This window comes from Phytophthora cinnamomi (genome assembly GCF_018691715.1).
Source record: "Phytophthora cinnamomi strain GKB4 chromosome Unknown Contig13, whole genome shotgun sequence".
In the NCBI taxonomy this organism is placed as follows: Eukaryota; Oomycota; class Peronosporomycetes; order Peronosporales; family Peronosporaceae; genus Phytophthora; species Phytophthora cinnamomi.
In genome coordinates this window covers 33,676-51,752 of record NW_027150946.1, presented here as the reverse complement: position 1 = coordinate 51,752, position 18,077 = coordinate 33,676, and the positions used below count along the sequence as shown (strand labels likewise).

At 56.4% G+C, this 18,077-nt stretch overlaps 1 protein-coding gene across 1 annotated transcript; it reads left to right on the top strand.

Annotated features, from left to right (window-relative positions):
- Nucleotides 1-330: 330 nt before the first annotated feature.
- Nucleotides 331-17,467, top strand: IUM83_19476 (Immunoglobulin-like fold; the record flags this gene model as incomplete). Its single annotated transcript, XM_067944527.1, has 2 exons — nucleotides 331-495; nucleotides 17,318-17,467. 2 exons carry the CDS (start codon nucleotides 331-333, stop codon nucleotides 17,465-17,467), a joined length of 315 nt encoding a protein of 104 aa, XP_067797803.1.
- Nucleotides 17,468-18,077: the final 610 nt, after the last annotated feature.

Genomic DNA, 18,077 nt, shown 5'->3' with positions numbered 1-18,077 from the left:
TAGATGTAACGTCGGATGCTTTATATCTTGAAAACAAGTTGAAACGTGAATATGTTTTCTTACTTAGTTAAGGTTTAACCTCGCTGTTGCTGCGCTTTAGCAGCTAGTAGTTTAGTAAGTAAACACGGCGTCATCTACCTAGACTAGAAGTAGTCTAGAACGTAATCGTCTACAACGGAGCGTGCTCTCCGTTGTAGTAGAGCTGCCGCGCCGCGTGGACGAAGTGCGGTGGCAGCGGATGGGCTCGTGCTGACCGGTGGTTACCGCGTGACTTTCGCCAACGGACGTGGGTCGGCGACGACGTCGTGCGTTGCGTGGATCGCGAGTGCCATGAAGCTGGAGATGGCGCTGGAGCAGCTGCTCAACGTGGACAGCGTCGGCGTCGCGCGATCGCCCTACAGCGCAGCCATGAACGGCTTCGTGTTCGACGGCGCCAACGCTCGTGAGGGACACCCGTCCAATCGCGCGCTGTCGTTCGAGGGCTCGCACTTCACGGTGGGCGCCCCTTCTTCTCCCCGGAGGTGGGGGAGGTTATGCCCACCGGCTCCAACGTGTAGGTACTGGCATTGCAAGCCTCGCAGGCACGTTCGACGTGTCAGTCTGTGGCCATCGAGTCAGCACAGGGCGTCGATTTCGGAAGCCGATGCACGTGTGCAATCACGCGATGTCATATCCTGCCTGGTGATTGCACGCACCCAGCACACGCTCGAATTGCTGAAGCACGTGCAAGTGCAAATTGTCGAGTCAACAGCCTGCTACACGCAGGACCGCCATGGTGCCTCCAGGGAGCTTCACATGTCGTTTAGGAAGTTGCTGGCACTAACTGCTCAAATCAATTCTCAGTTCACAAATTACTCTACTCCGCTTAAGTGCCTCATAGCCCCACGCGAGAGGCTCGACAAGAAAAAAACATATATACGTGTGGTGTAGCGAGATCAGCAAAATCTGCGATATCGCAGGGTCCAACTTCCCAACAGCGCCCGAACACCGACTAACGGAGGGGGCTCATAATGATCCGTGATATGTGCTGAATTTCTCACCTTGTGTACCCGTCGGTAGGGCTGGCTTTAAGCTCATATGATGTCTTCCGATGAATTCAAGCGGTGGAGAATGATTGTCTTGGCGAGACGCGGGGATCCGGGTGGAGCAGTGTGGAAATCCTCACTTTGCTCGCGGTATATACTCCAAATCCAATACCCGTGTACTTGGATCTGCCGGCCTGGATCTGAGTCCGGCCATAGGGGTGCCTTGTGTGTGTTGGGCGCCTTTCCTTGCCTTCGTGACCCGTTGAAACTGGATTCCCCGTACGGATCTGGACCACAGACGATAACGACGCTGCATCCACCGCGACGGACTCTCTAGGAGTGAAATCACCGGCGAAAAGAATGGCGCAGCGGGGGAAGTCCTCGCCGGGGTGCTGACACTAGAGGTGGAGCTGGAGCTGGAAGTCGAGGAGCTCCCATCGCTGGAGTTGCTGGACTCAGATCCGGGTGCGACCTCGAGCGCGCCAAACCCCTACACGGAGGGCTGGCTGAGTGAGCAGTGTAACGAGCCTGGTGTATGCCCGTCACTGGCTTATACCTAGGTGTTGAGGAAGCGTCTTGTTCTCAGTAAGACTGAGAGCCAAGTATTAAGTCCGATGTAAATTCAACTCTGATTTATTATTAGACCGGGGCGCAAGCCCTTAGGACTCATGTGAACCACTCAAACAAAGGTCGACAGCTGATTGGCTGAAGATGGGGACTGGCTTCCCCACCTTTCAGCCAATCAGAGGATGACGAGTCAGCACACGCTAGTCGTGTGCCGACCATGCCTACTTATGCAATATCGGAAAGATGTCTAGCTACTTATGTAAATGGAGGGCCCATTACATCACCCTCCTCTCAAGGCACCACTCACGAGACGTGAGTATAAGCGGGGAATTCTTGGAAATTGAGACGTCAGTTGGCGCGGCGTTAACTGAGTGATCACGATGCGTGCGGACCACAGCTCCTGCGCACCGCACGAGCACAACCAGACTAGCGCGGTGAGGGGCAGGACGCAGCGAAGTGCGAGTGAGACGGTGGAAAGATCGGGGATGACGCCTGCGGAGACGGCAACGACAACGGGGACGACGGCAGACACGCGGACGAGCTCCGCGAGGACGACAGCGACGACACAAGCTTCGACGGCGGTGCTCAGCGCGGGCACGCCCGCGCTGCGAGCTCCATCGTCGTTGCGCGTGATGGACTGAGAGCTGAAGCCGTGGGACTTGTATGACTTGTCCGGCGCGGAGTCGCCAGAGCCGCTGGCGACGATGCAAGATTACTTCCGTCGATTTCGAGCGCTGCGGGGGAAAGGTATTGATGGCGTCGCGCATGATTCGCTCCAGCGCTCGTGGTGTGCCATGATCGTCCGATGGAATCGGATGCTTCGCGAGGGCGACAACTTCGTGGCGTGGCTCGCGGGTCGCGAGGAAGTCATTGGTGAGCATTCGCTGCGGGAGCTTCGTACGCGCGTGTGTACCAACGCGTGGAATGAGGATCGGATCTGTTACGTGCAAGTCTGCGAGGGTTGTGTCGTCTGCGGCAGCTCGGAGCATTACTCCGAGGTGGACTGGACGCGGGAGGTCGCCGAGCGGCCGCTCGGTGAAGCGGAGCAGTCGTGGATCGCCAAATATCGGCGCGCGCTCAATGAGGTATCGGTGGCTTCTATTCGCGGCGGAGACCGCCGCGCTCGTTCTCGGCGGGGTGCATCCCCGTCGGTTCGTGGTCGTTCGCGATCTCGGTCGCTGCAGGGTCGCCGTCGATGGAGTTCTCGGTCTCTCGTTCGCGACCTCGCTCTCGTACTCGAGGACCACGTTCGGGACATCCCGGAGGAGAGATGAACGTGATTCCCACGTATCCTCGTCCGGCGGGTAACCAAGCCAGCGGACTCGATAGCGCCGCGCGGGGGGAATCCCGCGGGTGGATGTTCTACTCGTACGAGCGCGGGTACGAGGCGTCGCACGAGGGGGGTCCTCGTGCGCCACGAGGTGATCCACGATCCAGCACTTTTGGCCAGCCCAGTCAACAATCGGCGGAGGGGGTTCACGGCGATAGGTCGTACGCCTGGGTGTTCCAGGGGGATGTGGAGGCTGCAGCAAATCGTGCTCTGGACGCTCACGTGGAGGCTGAGGAGGCGACTGTGCAGATCGTGCAGACACGGAGGGAGCTTGAAACGGCGCGCCAGTCGAACCGGGAGTTACTGGCGCGGACTCGGGAGTTGGAGATGCGCGTCTTTGGAGCGCCGCGGACGGGGGCACAGCCGCGGCAGTCGGCGGCGCGGACGGCGCGCCGAGAGGGGCGTTCGCTTTACGCTCCGGCGCCGGCGCCGGAGGATCCAGTGTCGACGGGATAACGGCGGGGTGATACTTCTTGAGCCGCCCGACGTAGAACGTCGGGTGTAACCGTAATGACGTGGGAATATCCAACGTGTAGGCTTCAGCGTTAACCTTCACGACTCTGAAGGGTCCAATAAAACGAGGCGCGAGTTTGCTCGCACCGAGATTGGTAACTGCGGAAGAGCGAATGCTGTCGGTCGACAGGAACACTTGCTCTCCTATCCGGAAGGTAGCCATATTCTTGCGTCCGCGCCTGTCCGCGCCTGTCCGCGTTCTCTTTTTGTTTATCCACTGCATCTTGAAGTGCATCGCGCACAAAACGGGCGATTGACGCGCGTCGCTGTACGAACGCCGAAACGGCGGCGTTATCGACCTGGCGCGCCGGGGACTTCGGCGCGTAGTTGGCCGCGACTTGAGTACCGGTATTACCGGGGTCAATCAGGGTTCGCGCAGTCCATGCTGCGAGAGGAGACGCCGCGGGCTCGGCGTCGCGAGAGCCTGTTTCGCCTTGGAGCGGGTGACCGCGTTCAGTGACTCGGGGTCGTGAGCCCCACTCGTCACAACATATTTATCATTGCCACCATCATCTTCCCCACCCAGAGTGGAGGCACCAGACACCGTGGGATGGCCCACGGCGAGGAGAGCTGGGACGCGCGGGTGCCGAGCGTTGTTCGCGAAGAACGGGGTCAGCCCCGTCGAGGCGTGCTCAGCGTTGTTGAGTGCAAACTCGGCAAGGGGTAAGAACTTGCTCCAACTCGCGAAAGAAGTTGCGTAACTCCGAAGAACATCTTCGAGGACCCTGTTGACCCGCTCTGTCTGGCCATCCGTCTCCGGATGGGCCGTCGTCGACATCGACAGCTTCGTCCCCAGAAGCTGGAAGAGGGCGGATCAGAACGCGGACGTGAACCGCGGATCACGATCGGAGATGATCGACTCAGGTAAACCGTGGTGGCGAAATACGCAATCGACGAAATGCGCCGCGGTCTCAGCCGCGGTGACCGTATCACTCACGGGGGGAGATGCACCATCTTCGTGAATCGATCCACGAAAACCAAGACACCGTTCCGACCGTCGATATCGGGAGGGAGCCCAAGGACAAAGTCCATGGAAACTGAGCGTCAGGCCTCAGTTGCGATCGGCAGTGGGTGCAGGGGCGCTTGTGACGACTTGGACGGCTTCACTCGTTGGCAGGTCTTACAAGTGCGGACCCACTTACGCACCCATTTGTACATGCGGGGCCAGTAAAAGTCGCGGGATACTGCCGCGAAGGTCTTCTCGCGGCCCAAGTGTGCGCCCATGGGACTATCGTGGAACTCGTGAATGATGCGAGCTCGCAGATCGTCGTCGTTGGGTACGACGACTCGCGGAGCATCGAAACGATCGATGTTGTAGTGCAGCAGATAATTTTCAAGATGGTAGCGGTCGATCTGATTGCGCGTATTGCACGAGAGGGCTCCCAGTGTCTCGTCACTGGGAGAGCGGAGGTACGCCAAGATGTTGGCGTAGACCGCATCGTCTGCGTACGCCGCGACGATCTCATCGCGTAAATCCATCTCGGGGGACACAGAGGTCAGGTTGATACCTGACGCTGCGCACACTGCGCAGTAATCATCACCTTCATCGTCGCCAAGCACTTGACGACCCAACACGACACGAAGATGGTAATCGGGTCGCCGAGACAGCGCGTCGGCGAGGATATTGTTCTTGCCCGTCTTGTAGTGCACGACGAAGTTGTACTCGGCGAAGAACGACAACCAGCGCGCCATGCGCTGGGAGAGATGCGGCGCCTTCATCGCTGTCCGCAGCGATGCATAATCTGTGTATACGGCGAATGCCTGTTCGCCCAGCAGGTACACTCTGAATTTTATCAGGGCATACCGCATCGCAAGGAGCTCCTTGTCGTGTACGGGGTAGTTGCGCTCAGCCGGCTTCATCTGTCGTGACTGGTAACTCACGACTCGCTCATGACCTTCATTGTCGAACTGCATGAGCGCGCACCCGATAGCGAAATCGCTAGCGTCGCACACAACGTGGAAAGGCTTCGAATCGTCCGGGAGTATCAGTATTGGTGCAGACGCCAAGCTCTTCTTCACCGAGTCGAATGCGGCTTGGTGCTCGGGACGCCAAGACCACGTGGCGTCTTTCTTCAACAGGGATGGTAGAGGCTGGATCAGTCCGACGTAGTCTTTCGTGTAATTGTGCAGGTAGTTCGCGAGACCCAGCCACTGACGGAGCTCAGTGGGCCTTGTGGGCGTAGGCCATGAGCAAATGGACGAAACCTTCTCCGGGTCAGCTCGTACTCCCTTCTTTCTCACGTAACAGCCGTGCACCGGAATCTCCGGTGCACAAAATACACACTTCTTGAGGTTGGCGTACAGTTTGTTCTCTCTCATCACTTGAAAGACTTGCCTCAAGTACCGGATATGGACTTCGAGCGCACTGAGACCATCCTCAGCGCTACTGTGGACGAAGATATCGTCGTAGTAACTCGGCGCGAAGTCGCGGAGTGGGCGAAGCACGTGGGAAACCATGCGATTGAACGTGGCGGGTGCATTCTTCAGACCTTGGGGCATGACGAGCCACTCCCAGAGCATTCCGCTGGGAGTACTGACGGTCGTGAGAGGGATGTCACTCTCGCGCATCAGTATCTGATACAAGCCATCGGCCAGGTCGATGGCACTGAAGATGACACTGCCCGACATGGAATCCAGTACCATGTCCTTGTGGGGGATCGGGGTCTGTGCCAGAATGGTGGCGTCGTTGAGCTTGTTGAAAGCGTGGACGATGCGCCAACCACCCGTGGCCTTCTTCACACAGAAGGTCGGACTCGAATGTGGGGAGATACTCTCGCGGACGTGACCGGCTTGCCGGCGACCTTCGAAGAAGTCGTCGATGGCCTTGACTTGATCGCGCGGCAGTGGCCACTGCCGTGTCACGCAATACTTCGCGCCGGGTGCGAGGTCTATCTCGTGGCGAACGCCACGATCCACTGGCAGAGCCGCAGGGACCTTGTCTGGGAAGACGTCGGCAAACTCGCGGGCTGTCTCGTAGACCGGGTTACCAGACGCCTTCAGGGTTTCCCAAGACTGCGCGGCGAAGCGCTCCTCGCGCGCTGATTTTGGTTCAGCGCTCTTTGGTCTTGATGACGCGTCGTCGAACTCAACAGAGTCAATCTCGTGAGGCACCGAGTTAGCGTCGGTGATTAGACAGACTTACTGGATGTCCCCGGCCTTCAGGTCTCCGAGGAACTTCTTCCAGGAGAGGCCTGGGAGGCTGATGATGGACGTGGCGTCGCGAGGTGGGCTCACGACTTCTATGACGCGCGTCTGGCTGGGAGCGCCGTCCGCATACTCGATTGCGCAGACCGATTCAGTCGGTCCTGGAGGTGGGTCAGCGAAACTCCGGCGAGGCTTCAATCGTCGCCGCGACCTACGGGAGGTCGTTGTGCGTCTCGAGCCCCTGCTCGAGCTGAGGTGTCACTCCCGCTGGACGATGATGCACCCTCCTCTAGGCGCGAGAGCTTGTCCTCGACCGCGCCGGTCGTGCGCGGTGGTAAATGCGAACCAACCGCAGCATCGTCTTGCGGGAGCCGCTGCTCGACCGCCTCGTTCTTCATCCGCGAGAAGCGCGGATGCTCGTTTGCTTGTCTCTCACGTGCGCCCTCCCGCGCGCGTTCTTTTTCGTCTTCGCCAGTCAACAGCACTGCGCAGGTCGTGCAGAGAGGGCCATCGATCGCTCTGTGCACAATGTGCGTCGTGGACTCTCCGTCCACGACTGTGACGTGGGGCCAATCTCTTGGTGCAACCACGAAATCTGTGAATACCTCGCTCACGTCGAAGTCTTGGGGACGCTTGAATGAACGATCCAGCCAGTCGATCTGGGGCTGGTACCGGGTCAACCATGGGATGCCCAGGATACAGTCAAACGCGTAATTCATTTCGATCACGAGAAAATCGTCGTTGCTGCGAAAGCCGTCGAACGTGTACGGCAACGAGACCTCGCGCCGCGCAACGCGGCGAGCCTTTCCGTCAGCAAGCTTGATTACCACTTCGCCCGGACCATTCCGGACGCGAAGACTATCGGGGAGCACCGACAGGCACGACGCGCGGAAGAAGTCATTCGTCGCGCCTGAATCCAGGAGCGCGGAGAGGTCGCCGGGTGCCGGCAACAAGCAGACTGACGATGATCAGTCTTGAGTCGCCGCTGGCAGTGGTGGCACTGAAGTGTGCGTGAAGCACGGGGGGGGGGGGGGGCTAGGAGGTCGGTCTGCCACCGGTGGACCCGGACCTCCGTTCCAACCAGTAGGGCACCCCGCCCCTACTGGTCCCGACCGTGTTTTGGTTGTGCGGCCGGGGTTGCCTCGCCGGACGTGGAATGTTCCACGTAGGTAGTGACGGGAGCCGGAAGCAAACCATCGGACGGTCGTCTCGGCTGCTTCGTCCTCGCCTCGAGGACGGCCACTGCTGACGCTGCGACGCCTCAACGGCGTCGATCTCCATGGGTTCAGGACCCGGCTGACTAGTCTCTGTGGGGGTTGTCCTTGCATACGACGATGTCACCACATAGTCCTCGCGTAACGCGAGGGCGAAAGCTTCTTCCAGGGTCGCGGGTTCGGCCCGCGTAAGACAGTATCGCGTCATCCCTTCGCACATCCCGGATACGAAGACATGGACTTGGGACGCCATGTCGATCGGCTTCGTGACGATGCAAGAAGCGAGATGATGCGTTTTCTGGACATAGTCGCGCATGGACATCTTGCCTTGCTTGAGGGCGAAGAACGTCGTCCGAACACGTGACGCGTCTTGTGGTGGTTCAAATGCGAGACGAAGGTCACTCTGGAGTGTCTCCAGAGTCGGGAACGCGTGTTGGTCGACGACGAGCTTGCCGAGGGCCCATTCCTTGGCCTTGCCGGAGAGGCGGGATAGTAGGAAATTCACTTTGGCCGACGGTGCTTCGATTAACCTCGAGGCGATTGCGATATCAATCTCTCTGAACCAGCGGTTCAGAGGAAGACGATCTGGGCCCGTCCCAGAATACGAAGAGGTCTCCATCTTCACGGCGTCGTTCCGCGAGGGTTGCGAGGGAGTTGATACTCGCCGCTTTGCTTCGGTGAGCTCGTGGACCATGAACTCTTGGATGGCTCGGCGATGCTGGTCGGGGGTCGCTGAGCTCAGCAGCGACGTGACGACCACTTCTCCTGACATCACCGCAAGGCGGTGGAGCGCCTGCCACTCGATGGACGTGAGGTGGGGGAAGCCTGCATGCTCCAGCGTCATGTCTGGAGGTCCGGCGGGCTGGTTCTCACTCATCTCGAACTTGGTCATGGGAAGGACTACAAAGTGCTACCAGGTGTAACGGGCCTGGTGTATCCCGTCACTGGCTTACAACTAGGTGTTGAGGAAGCGTCTTGTTCTCAGTAAGACTGAGAACTAAGTATTAAGTCCGATGTAAATTCAACTCTGATTTATTATTAGACCGGGGCGCGAGCCCTTACGACTAATGTGAACCACTCAAACAAAGGTCGACAGCTGATTGGCTGAAGATGGGGACTGGCTTCCCCACCTTTCAGCCAATCAGAGGATGACGAGTCAGCACAAGCTAGTCGTGTGCCGACCATGCCTACCTATGCATTATCGGAAAAATGTCTAGCTACTTATGTAAATGGAGGGCCCATTACAGTACGCGTCTCTCCACGACCGGGTGACCGCCGTGGAGCGTCTGCAGGGCGCTGAGTTCGCCGCCCTGAAGCAGGAGCTGGCGCACCAGATGTCGCGGCGGTCTCGCAGACCGCCTCGAATATCCAGGTCGAGTTGGGGGCCCGGATGAAGGAGTTGCTCCAGCGCGCGGACGCACTGGAGGAGAGGCTGCTCGTCGCCGAGGCCGAGGCTTCCGCTTCTGCCTCGGCTCCTGCCGAGGCTTCGGGTCAGCCGAGCTAGATGGCTCGTGCTGCAGGTACGGCTTCAGTCGCCCGACGTAAAAGGTCGGATGGAGGCACATGCTAGACGGTATGTCTAGCGTGTATGCGTTGCCGTGCCGTGCCAACACAGTGAACGGCCCGATGAATCGCGGAGCAAACCTACTTGCTCCGAAATCCGAAACTGCATGTTTAGGCAGGTTTTGAGCAGCTAACAAAACCAATGAACTAACTTTAAATTCATTTGTGTTGCCTCTGCCCACATTGTCTGCGTTCAGCTTCTGTTGATCAACAGAAGCTGCTATTGCATCCTGGACAAACCGAATTACGGTTTGTCTTTTGGTAAGGAAGTTGAATCCGAGCTGAAGTCATTCAGCTCGCTCTCCGCTAGAGGTCCATCCTCTGCGTGGTTCTTCGCGGTGTCTGCGCCCTGTGCAGACCCCTGGTCTTCGTCCTTGTTGTTGGAGAAGTGTGCGCCCTGCGCAGACTCATGCATTTTGTTCGTTGTTGCAGCTGACACTGTGCAAGTGTCAGCGGTTTTCTGCGGCTGCTGTATTGCAGTCGTAGATCCTCCCCCACTTAAAGTGGGAGCCATCACTCCGAGTAAACTCGGTAGACGTGGATGCCGCATGGCATTCACGTAGAACGGTGTATGCCCGGTCGAGGCATGCACCGAGTTGTTGATGGCGAATTCCGCCATCAACAAACACTCGCTCCAGTATTGGAACGAGTGAGCGTAGCTCTTCAAAATATCGACGAGCACGCAATTCACGCGCTCAGTTTGGCCGTCCGTCTGCGGATGATCCGCAGTCGACATTGAAAACTGGCTCCCAAGAAGTGTAAACACTTCTTGCCACAGGTGCGCTGTGAAGCGCGGGTCTCCGACACGATGTCGGTCGGTATGCCATGGTGTTTGAACACCATGTCGACGAACAGACGGGCCGTCTGCTTCGCGGTCACCTCTGCCGGCACCGCAGCAAGATGGTACATCTTGCTGAAGCGGTTGACGAAGACCACAACACCGGTATTCCCTCCGCTGTCCGGGGGAAGACCAAAGATGAAGTCCAAAGACATGGACTTCCAACACTCCGACGGAGTCGGTAGTGATTGTAACGGGGCCTGCGCGAATGGCGCAGGCTTTACGCGTTGGCGTACCTCGCAAGCACGGATGTACTTGCGCACCCACTTATACTGGTGGTGCCAGTCGAAGTCACGCGTGAGAAGGACGTATGTCTTCTCACGTCCGAGATGTCCCGCAGACGGGGCATCATGATACTCGTACATGATCCTGAGTCGCAGGTCATGGTCATTTGGCACGACAACGCGGTCCGCGTTGTCGTCGACTGCATTATAAAGAAGCAGTCCGTCGTGCACTCGAAAGCGGTGTACACGCGCACGAAGGTGCTTGGGCAGCTTCTGACGAGCCTCGTCGGAAGGTACTGTGCCATAGGCCAGCAAGAGTTTCGTGTCCGCGTCGTGCGCGTACGCGGCCTTCACATCATCCAACAGGGACGATGTGGGTTTGCTCGATCGCATGATGTCAATGGCATTGACGTCAGCAGCTTCTGCGTAGTCCGGCCGACGTGATAACGCGTCGGCCACTACGTTTAATCTTCCGGATTTGTATTCGACCCGGAAGTTATATTCTGCAAAGAATGAGATCCATCTCGCCATTCTTTGTGATATGTGTGGCGACTTCACTGCGGTGCGCAGTGATGCATGGTCGGTGTAGACCACAAATGGTCTACTTCCAAGTAGATACACTCGGAACTTTGCGAGTGCGTATTTCATGGCAAGGAGTTCCTTGTCATGCACCGGATAGTTGCGCTCAGCTGGCTTCAGCTGACGCGATTGGTAGTAGACGACACGATCACGACCCTCGTGATCGTGCTGCATCAAAGCGCATCCGATCGCGAAATCGGATCCGTCACACACTACGTGAAATGGGCGATCTTGGTCAGCCACTGCCAAGATCGGCGCCTCAGTCAAGCCCCGCTTGACTGCATCGAATGCCTTTTGGCAATCGGTTGTCCAATTCCACACAGCTTCCTTCTTAAGAAGCTGTGACAGCGGGCGGATCTTGCCCGCGTAATCCTCCACGTACTTGTGCAAGTACGTGGCCCAGCCAAGGAACTGCCTCAGTTCCTTGACACTTGAAGGCGTTGGCCATTCATTTATCACTCTGACCTTTTCCGGGTCAGGGCGAACGCCATTTTTCCATACGAGACACCCGAGGACGGGTATCTCGCTCGCCCCGAAGATACACTCCATCAGGTTCGCGACACAGTACTTCGTGCCTGGCACGAGATCAATCTCGTGCGGGATGCCCTTATCCTGCAGAAGCTCTGCAGGGGTTTCTTCCGGGAGTACGTCTTTGTACTTCCTCACTCCCATTCGTAATAGGGACTCGACTTCAGCGAGTCCCAACCTTGTTCCTCGAAGCGCTCTCGCTTCGTCTTCGCACTGAGAGTGTCTTCACTCTCAGTGGTACTTCCCATGAAGAGCTGTCTCAGCTCTTCGCTCTCGCTCTCCGTTCTTTCGCTGTTCGAAAGGACGCAGACCTGCTCGATGCGTCCATCGTGCAAGTCGCGCATGAAGCGCTTCCTGCTCATGACTGGAAGCGAAGTCAACTCCGACGTCGTCGTCGGAGGATTAGCGAGCTCCATTTCACGATACTGGAATCCAGTATCGGTGCGCGTCAAGACGCTTATCGTCTCGATGCCCTGCGTCACCGCATCAGTCTGCCCAGCAGACGGTTCTCGTTGCGTCTCGGTCCCGGACCGAGACTTGCGCAGCATTCTCCGCTTGCGCCGTCTTCTTGTTGTGCGGAGCCGGGCTCCGCACAGTTGTTCTTCTTGTCCAGGCCCGGCCATGGACGGTTGTTCGCAGGCGGACCATGTCCGCGGGCGCGCGGTATCAAGCCCGGCTTGACCGCATGTTTCTTCGTGCGGCCCGGCTGCACGGTAATTCGTTCCTTCGCCGGCAGACCCTGTCTGCGGGCGCGCGATATCAAGCCCGGCTTGATCGCATGGCGCTTCGTCGTGCAGCCCGGCTGCACGACAGCATACAAATTGCGCCAGTACGGGACGTTTGCAACCGTCCGCACTGTTTGCAGCGTCAACTCCCGGAGTTGACACGCCTTTGTCACCTCGACGCCAGTTATTGGCGGAGCCCCTCATGACCGAGGGTGCGTCGGCTCCCGGAGTCGACGCGTCGTCGTCGACCTGACCTCTTCGGGTCAGGGACTGTCCCATGCGTACTTGAACGCGAGTGTTGGTTCCCGGAACCGACACATCCTCATCTTCCGACGTCGGCAGCACCGCCGACGTGGGTCCCACTTGTGCGCATCCTCGCGCACCCTTTGGGCACTCGGGACAGCGACATTAAGCGCTGTCTCGACTGGCGAGTCGCGCGCACCTGCTGGTGCGTGCGCTGCGGTAACAGGGCCATCGCTCTCTGTTCCGCAGTCGCGACCGAAGCGCACGAGCGTGCGCTTCTTCCAGTCTATTACCGGGTCATGCCGTGCAAGTCACGGCATGCCCATAACAACGTCGAACTTATCATCCAGGTCCAGGACGATAAAGTGTTCGACAAACACTTGCTGTTTGTACGAGAAGCGCACGTTCACGACGCGCTTCTCGGTCTTCACGATGGCACCTGTTGCCAATCGAACTTCCAGAAGACTTCGAGGTACATTTACCTCCTCGAAGTCAAGTCTCGGCAGGCTCCGTAGTCGATCAAAGCTGTTCGACGCGCCTGAATCTACCAAAGCTCGAAGAGAGTCACTCGCTCTCTTCGAGTAAACCTTCAGGATGACTAGGTTCGGCCTGTCATCTTATTTCTTGCAGCGAGAGCTAGTCTCACTGGGGGCTGCAGTCCTCAGTGTCGCGTGCCCAATGTCGGCACACGTGACTGCATTACCAGTAGGGCGCCCCGCGCCTACTGGATGTTCACGTTTTTTGTTGGTCCGCGGCGATGCCTGGCATCGCCACGACGACCACCTCCAGGGGGCATGGGAGCTGTGCACTTCCTGGCAAAGTGCCCGATCCTTCCGCAACGGAAGCATCGCACATTACTTCCGTGCTGCTGGTAACCAACAGCCGTTGCATTCGAGAGGTCCATTGGTTCCGGACCTCCCGTTCTCACTACCGGGCGCGGTTGCGGCCTCGGCACGTTCGTATGCAGTTTAGCCTGCCGCAGGCTAAACTCTTCTTGCATTGCGAGAGTAATTGCAGCTTCGAGAGTACTCGGGTACTCTCGGAAGAGATAGGTCTTCACAGGCCCATCTCTCAGTCCCTTCATGAACGTGACGACTTTAGTCGCCTCGTCTATCGGGTTGGTCACGATGTTCGAGACCAAGTACCGTGCACGCTACGCGTAAGCATGGACGTCATGCTTACCCTGCTGCAGGTCGAGGAATTCCGCCCTCGACCGGAATTCATTTTGCGGGGGCTCAAACGCTTGTCTGAGCTCCTCTTTGAATATCTCGTACGTGCTAAAGCACGTAGGATCTGAGAGGGGGCGTCCGTACGCCCAACTCCTCGCTCGTCCGCCAAGACACGACATGGCGAACGCAACCATTGACAACGGGTCGACGATACGTCGAGCCGCTATGGCTGTGTCGAGTTCGACAAGCCATCGGAGGAGAGGCTCTCCCTCTCTTCCTACATAATTGCTTACGCTCAATTTTAATGATTGAGCACGCGGTGTCGTCCCTGACGACGCCGTCCCTGAGGAAGCAGCATCACACTGCTCCTTCATGATGAACCCCAGAGCAACACCATGTTGCTCTGTCGGCGATAGCGTACGCAGCATCGTAGCTATCGCCGCTTCTCCAAAGACTGTTGACAGTCGTTGAAGGGCTTCCCACTCTGGGTCAGACAGGTGGGGGCAGTCAGCGCGTGCAACACGCGTTGCAGGCGTATTGGAGCTCTCCATGGGCACCTCCGTGCTCATGGGGTTCTCGGCTCCGCGTTCGTACACCGCGTACGAACGTCAAGCAGTCGGTCGATGGACGGACTACAAAGTGCTACTAGGTGTAGTGGGTCTAACTTGACTCACTACTTTTGCTTACACGTTGCGCAACGTGTATGAGGAAGCGTAAGTACTTAGCAATTACTTCGGTTAATTATATTTGAATACACAAATATAAGTTAAATAAGAAGGGATTCCAAGTGACTTGGATTAGGTAAAATGAGAACTGTATTGTTTGTAAATTGATCTTCCTCCTAAATCTGATAAAAATGTTTATCATCTATGAAAGGGGTTGACAGCGGCTGGCTGTCAGAGCGCCGCCAATATGCATGTCTCTAATTGGTAGAAAGATGCTGCTTTCTACCAATAAGATCTTTGGGTATGTGTGGACCACTCATTGTGGTGGCCCACTTCAATGTATTCATTGGTGTGACTTACACCAAGGTGAGGAAATATCTAAAACTTTCAACAGATATCTTATCTGTTAAAATCACAAGTGGCTTGTAGCCACTTGTGCGTGTAACCCCGTTACAGTCGGTCAGCTTTGGCGGTGAAGGCGGTGAAGTTTCCAAGTCTCAGTTGGAAAAACGGAAGTCCCAGCGTCTCAGCTTGGATCACTGAGGCTAGCTGGGTTCAGCTGAAGCCAGTTGGTTTCAGATCGCACTACGCTCAGCTTGGGTGGTCTCTGCCGGAACAGCTGGAATCTGTATGTCTCGGTGCAGACGTTTCTGCGGGATGTGCTTGGCCTCAGCGGACGCTCCGGAGTCTCTGTTTGGCGCCCCAGGTCTCAGATGATGCGGACACTGGTGGACCCTTATGCCGGGGGTCTCAGTTGGAATCTCGCCTGAAACTATGGGGTCTCAGAGTGGCCGATGGGTACACGGTGAATGCGCTGCTGGAGGGTCGCGTCATCAATGATGACGGACTCAAATATCAGCCGGGATAGGACCAGCTGTACCCAGATTACGACACACTTTCGGCCAATGAGTCACCGGGGATCAGCTACTCATCACTGAAGATTCGTTGAAGATCTGCTGAACCCATGCCTGACCACGCTGGATTTTGCTGAGTTCAGCCCATTATTGGCTAAATCTCATGTTGAAGCGCCGAATGCCTTAGGCACATTGGCAGCTCTCAGGATGATCTTAGCACCCTTTGTGGATGCTCTCCGAATGGCGCTGTGTGCCCCCACTTGATAGGTCTTTGGTTGCATAATTGAATCAGAATCGAATTTTCCCCCAAGGACGCATGTGGGAGTGTTTCCTTGTGTAAAAGGGTGCCGAGGACGGTTCCATCAAAACTCCAGTTCCATATAGTCTTTTTGCCTCGGTGTGGGGAGGAGGTTAATTAGCTATTTTATATTATTACGTAGTCTGGACGACATTACCGACACGTATTTTATATTTTCGGGGAGTAAGTGACTCTCCTGAGGTTTCGGCGGAGCGACTACGCGGGGGCTGAGATAGGCTCAAGTCTTCAGTGCATTTGCTGGATTTCGCTCATTTGGGAGCGTGGTGCGCGGGCGTCCCTGGGTGCAGAGCGAGAACCCAGACTACGGACAGGCTCAAACCGAGCCCAATTTTCTCGGGGCCACTCTAGGTCTGAGGGGCGAGTGAAGACCTGTGGAAGCGGCTCTCAGCTGGAGCCGCCGGAGGAAGTGAAGAAGCTACGGAGACCAGGTCCAAGGTCTCGGAAGAGGTGGACAAGTTACGTGTGGAGTTTCGTGTTTTGTATTGGAGAAAACCCGGGGCAGATTGGGTTGGACACGTGCGAGCTGAGACCTGTTGAGTGGGGAGCAGGTTTCGTTTGGAGAGCGCTGGAGACATCTGAAGTGGGAACAAGGTTGCTGTGGCTGGCTGACGTCTGGGCCCAAAGCGTAGCCCTAGGAAGAACCGTCAAGGGGATCGCAAGGGAGGTGCACACGCCGCGCGTGACCAAGTACCAGAGCTGGGAAGTTATCCGAGTCCTTGTTGGGCTCAGCTGAGGTATTTCAGCTGAGACCCCAAGACTCTGAGCCTTCTGTACTCTAGTCCGACGTTCGGCGGTCTATGTTTATTCAAGGTTCGATCTGGAAAGCCGGGAATTTGCCCGCACCTCGCCACACATGGCGGCTCGGATGTTGTGCGGCAGCGACCTCCTTGGTTGTAGAAGGTACAGTGCATATGAATCGGGGCGCGGAGCGGTTCAGCATCCGTAGGGTTGGCTCGCCGCGCTGATTGGTTTTGGAACCATGCGCCGGATGTGGACTGACGCTGCTGTAGTCGATGTTGCCGTTGGTGCGTCACTGTAGTCGAAAATGGCGATGTCCTCAGCTTTCAGGGCAAACCACGCAAAGTTACTCTTGTCGAGCGAAGAGATCTGATCGGCGGAGCAAGAAGAAGAAGGCCAGTCATAGGACCACCCAGAGAGCTTGCTCTGAAGGTTTGTAACGGGGTTACACACACAGTTGACAACACTCACTTGTGCATGACAACGGTCACAAGTGATAACTGTTACTTGTGCGTGACAATAGTCACTAGTGGTTCAAACAGACTTGTATCTGTTAGAAGATATATACTTCCTCACATTGGTGTAAGGTGCACCAATGACTACACTTTCGGCCACCAGAATGAGTGGTCTGTATATATCCAATAATCATATTGGTAGAAAGCAACATATGTCTACCAATCAGAGACGTGCATGTCGACGGGGCTCTGTCAGCCAGCCGCTGCCAATCCTTTTCATAGATGATAAAACAGTTTTGGCAGATTTAGGTGGAAGATCAATTTACAAACAATACAGTTCTCATTTTACCCCAATCCAATAAGTTCGGTGTCTTTATTAGTTTAAATTATACTTGAGGACTCAAGTATATTTTATTCTTATTAAATCTGACCTATCGCTTCCTCATACACATAGCGTGTAAGTTTAAATAGTGAGCCAAGGTAGACCCACTACACGGTTGCTCTAGGTTGAGCGCCTGAGTGTATCGTTTAAGCTGGCGGATGGAGACGGATGCCTTGTGTTGGACGGGAGTGTTAAGGCGGCCGATAACTTTCAGAAGAATGCCAATTTGTGGATGGCCGCAGGGGAAGTCGGAACCGGCCGCGACGAAGAAGTGTCGAATGCCCGACAATGTGGCTGGAATGGTCGAGCTGCGTATTGGGTCACCCGCACCGTTTGCCTTCTCGAAAAGCCCGTACGACGAAGTCGGTGATATGCTGGACGACGATGGGTAGATTTTCGTTCTGGAAGATCGGGGATATGTCGAGGCGCTGGCACCATGTGAACCATTTGTGCCGCGAGTTAAGGTACTGATTGTCAGTAGTTACAGCGACCAAATACTCTCGGATATGAAATGCCAGATCGTCTCCAGATCGGTCGATGTAATGGTGGGTTGAATCTGCCATCAGCCACGTGTGAGAGACGCAAACAGGTTAGCACTATATAAATTGGTAGACATGCGTGAGCCGGCGTCCGTGACTATGTTATCCACCCCGGCGATGTGTGATAACGACAACCTCAAGTTGCGCCCAACTTCCCATAGGCAGAGCAGCCGAACGACTGTCTGGGCGCGATAGTTGCTCACAGCCAGCTTGGATTGCCAGCTTTCCACGGACGTATTGTCAATTTGAAAATGTACGTAGAACGGGAGGCAGGTGCTGCTGATCCGAGTTTATGCAGCCCATAACGAACCCCAGGTGTGTCTATCGCGAATTCGCACGATATAATCTCCCGATAGTTAATGTCGAATCCAACAGTGGGCTCAAATTTGGATTCGCGATGGGCCGCCGCTCGAGCTCATTGAACCTGTATGTCAGCGAGTACTCCTCCGCACGGATGATGGCG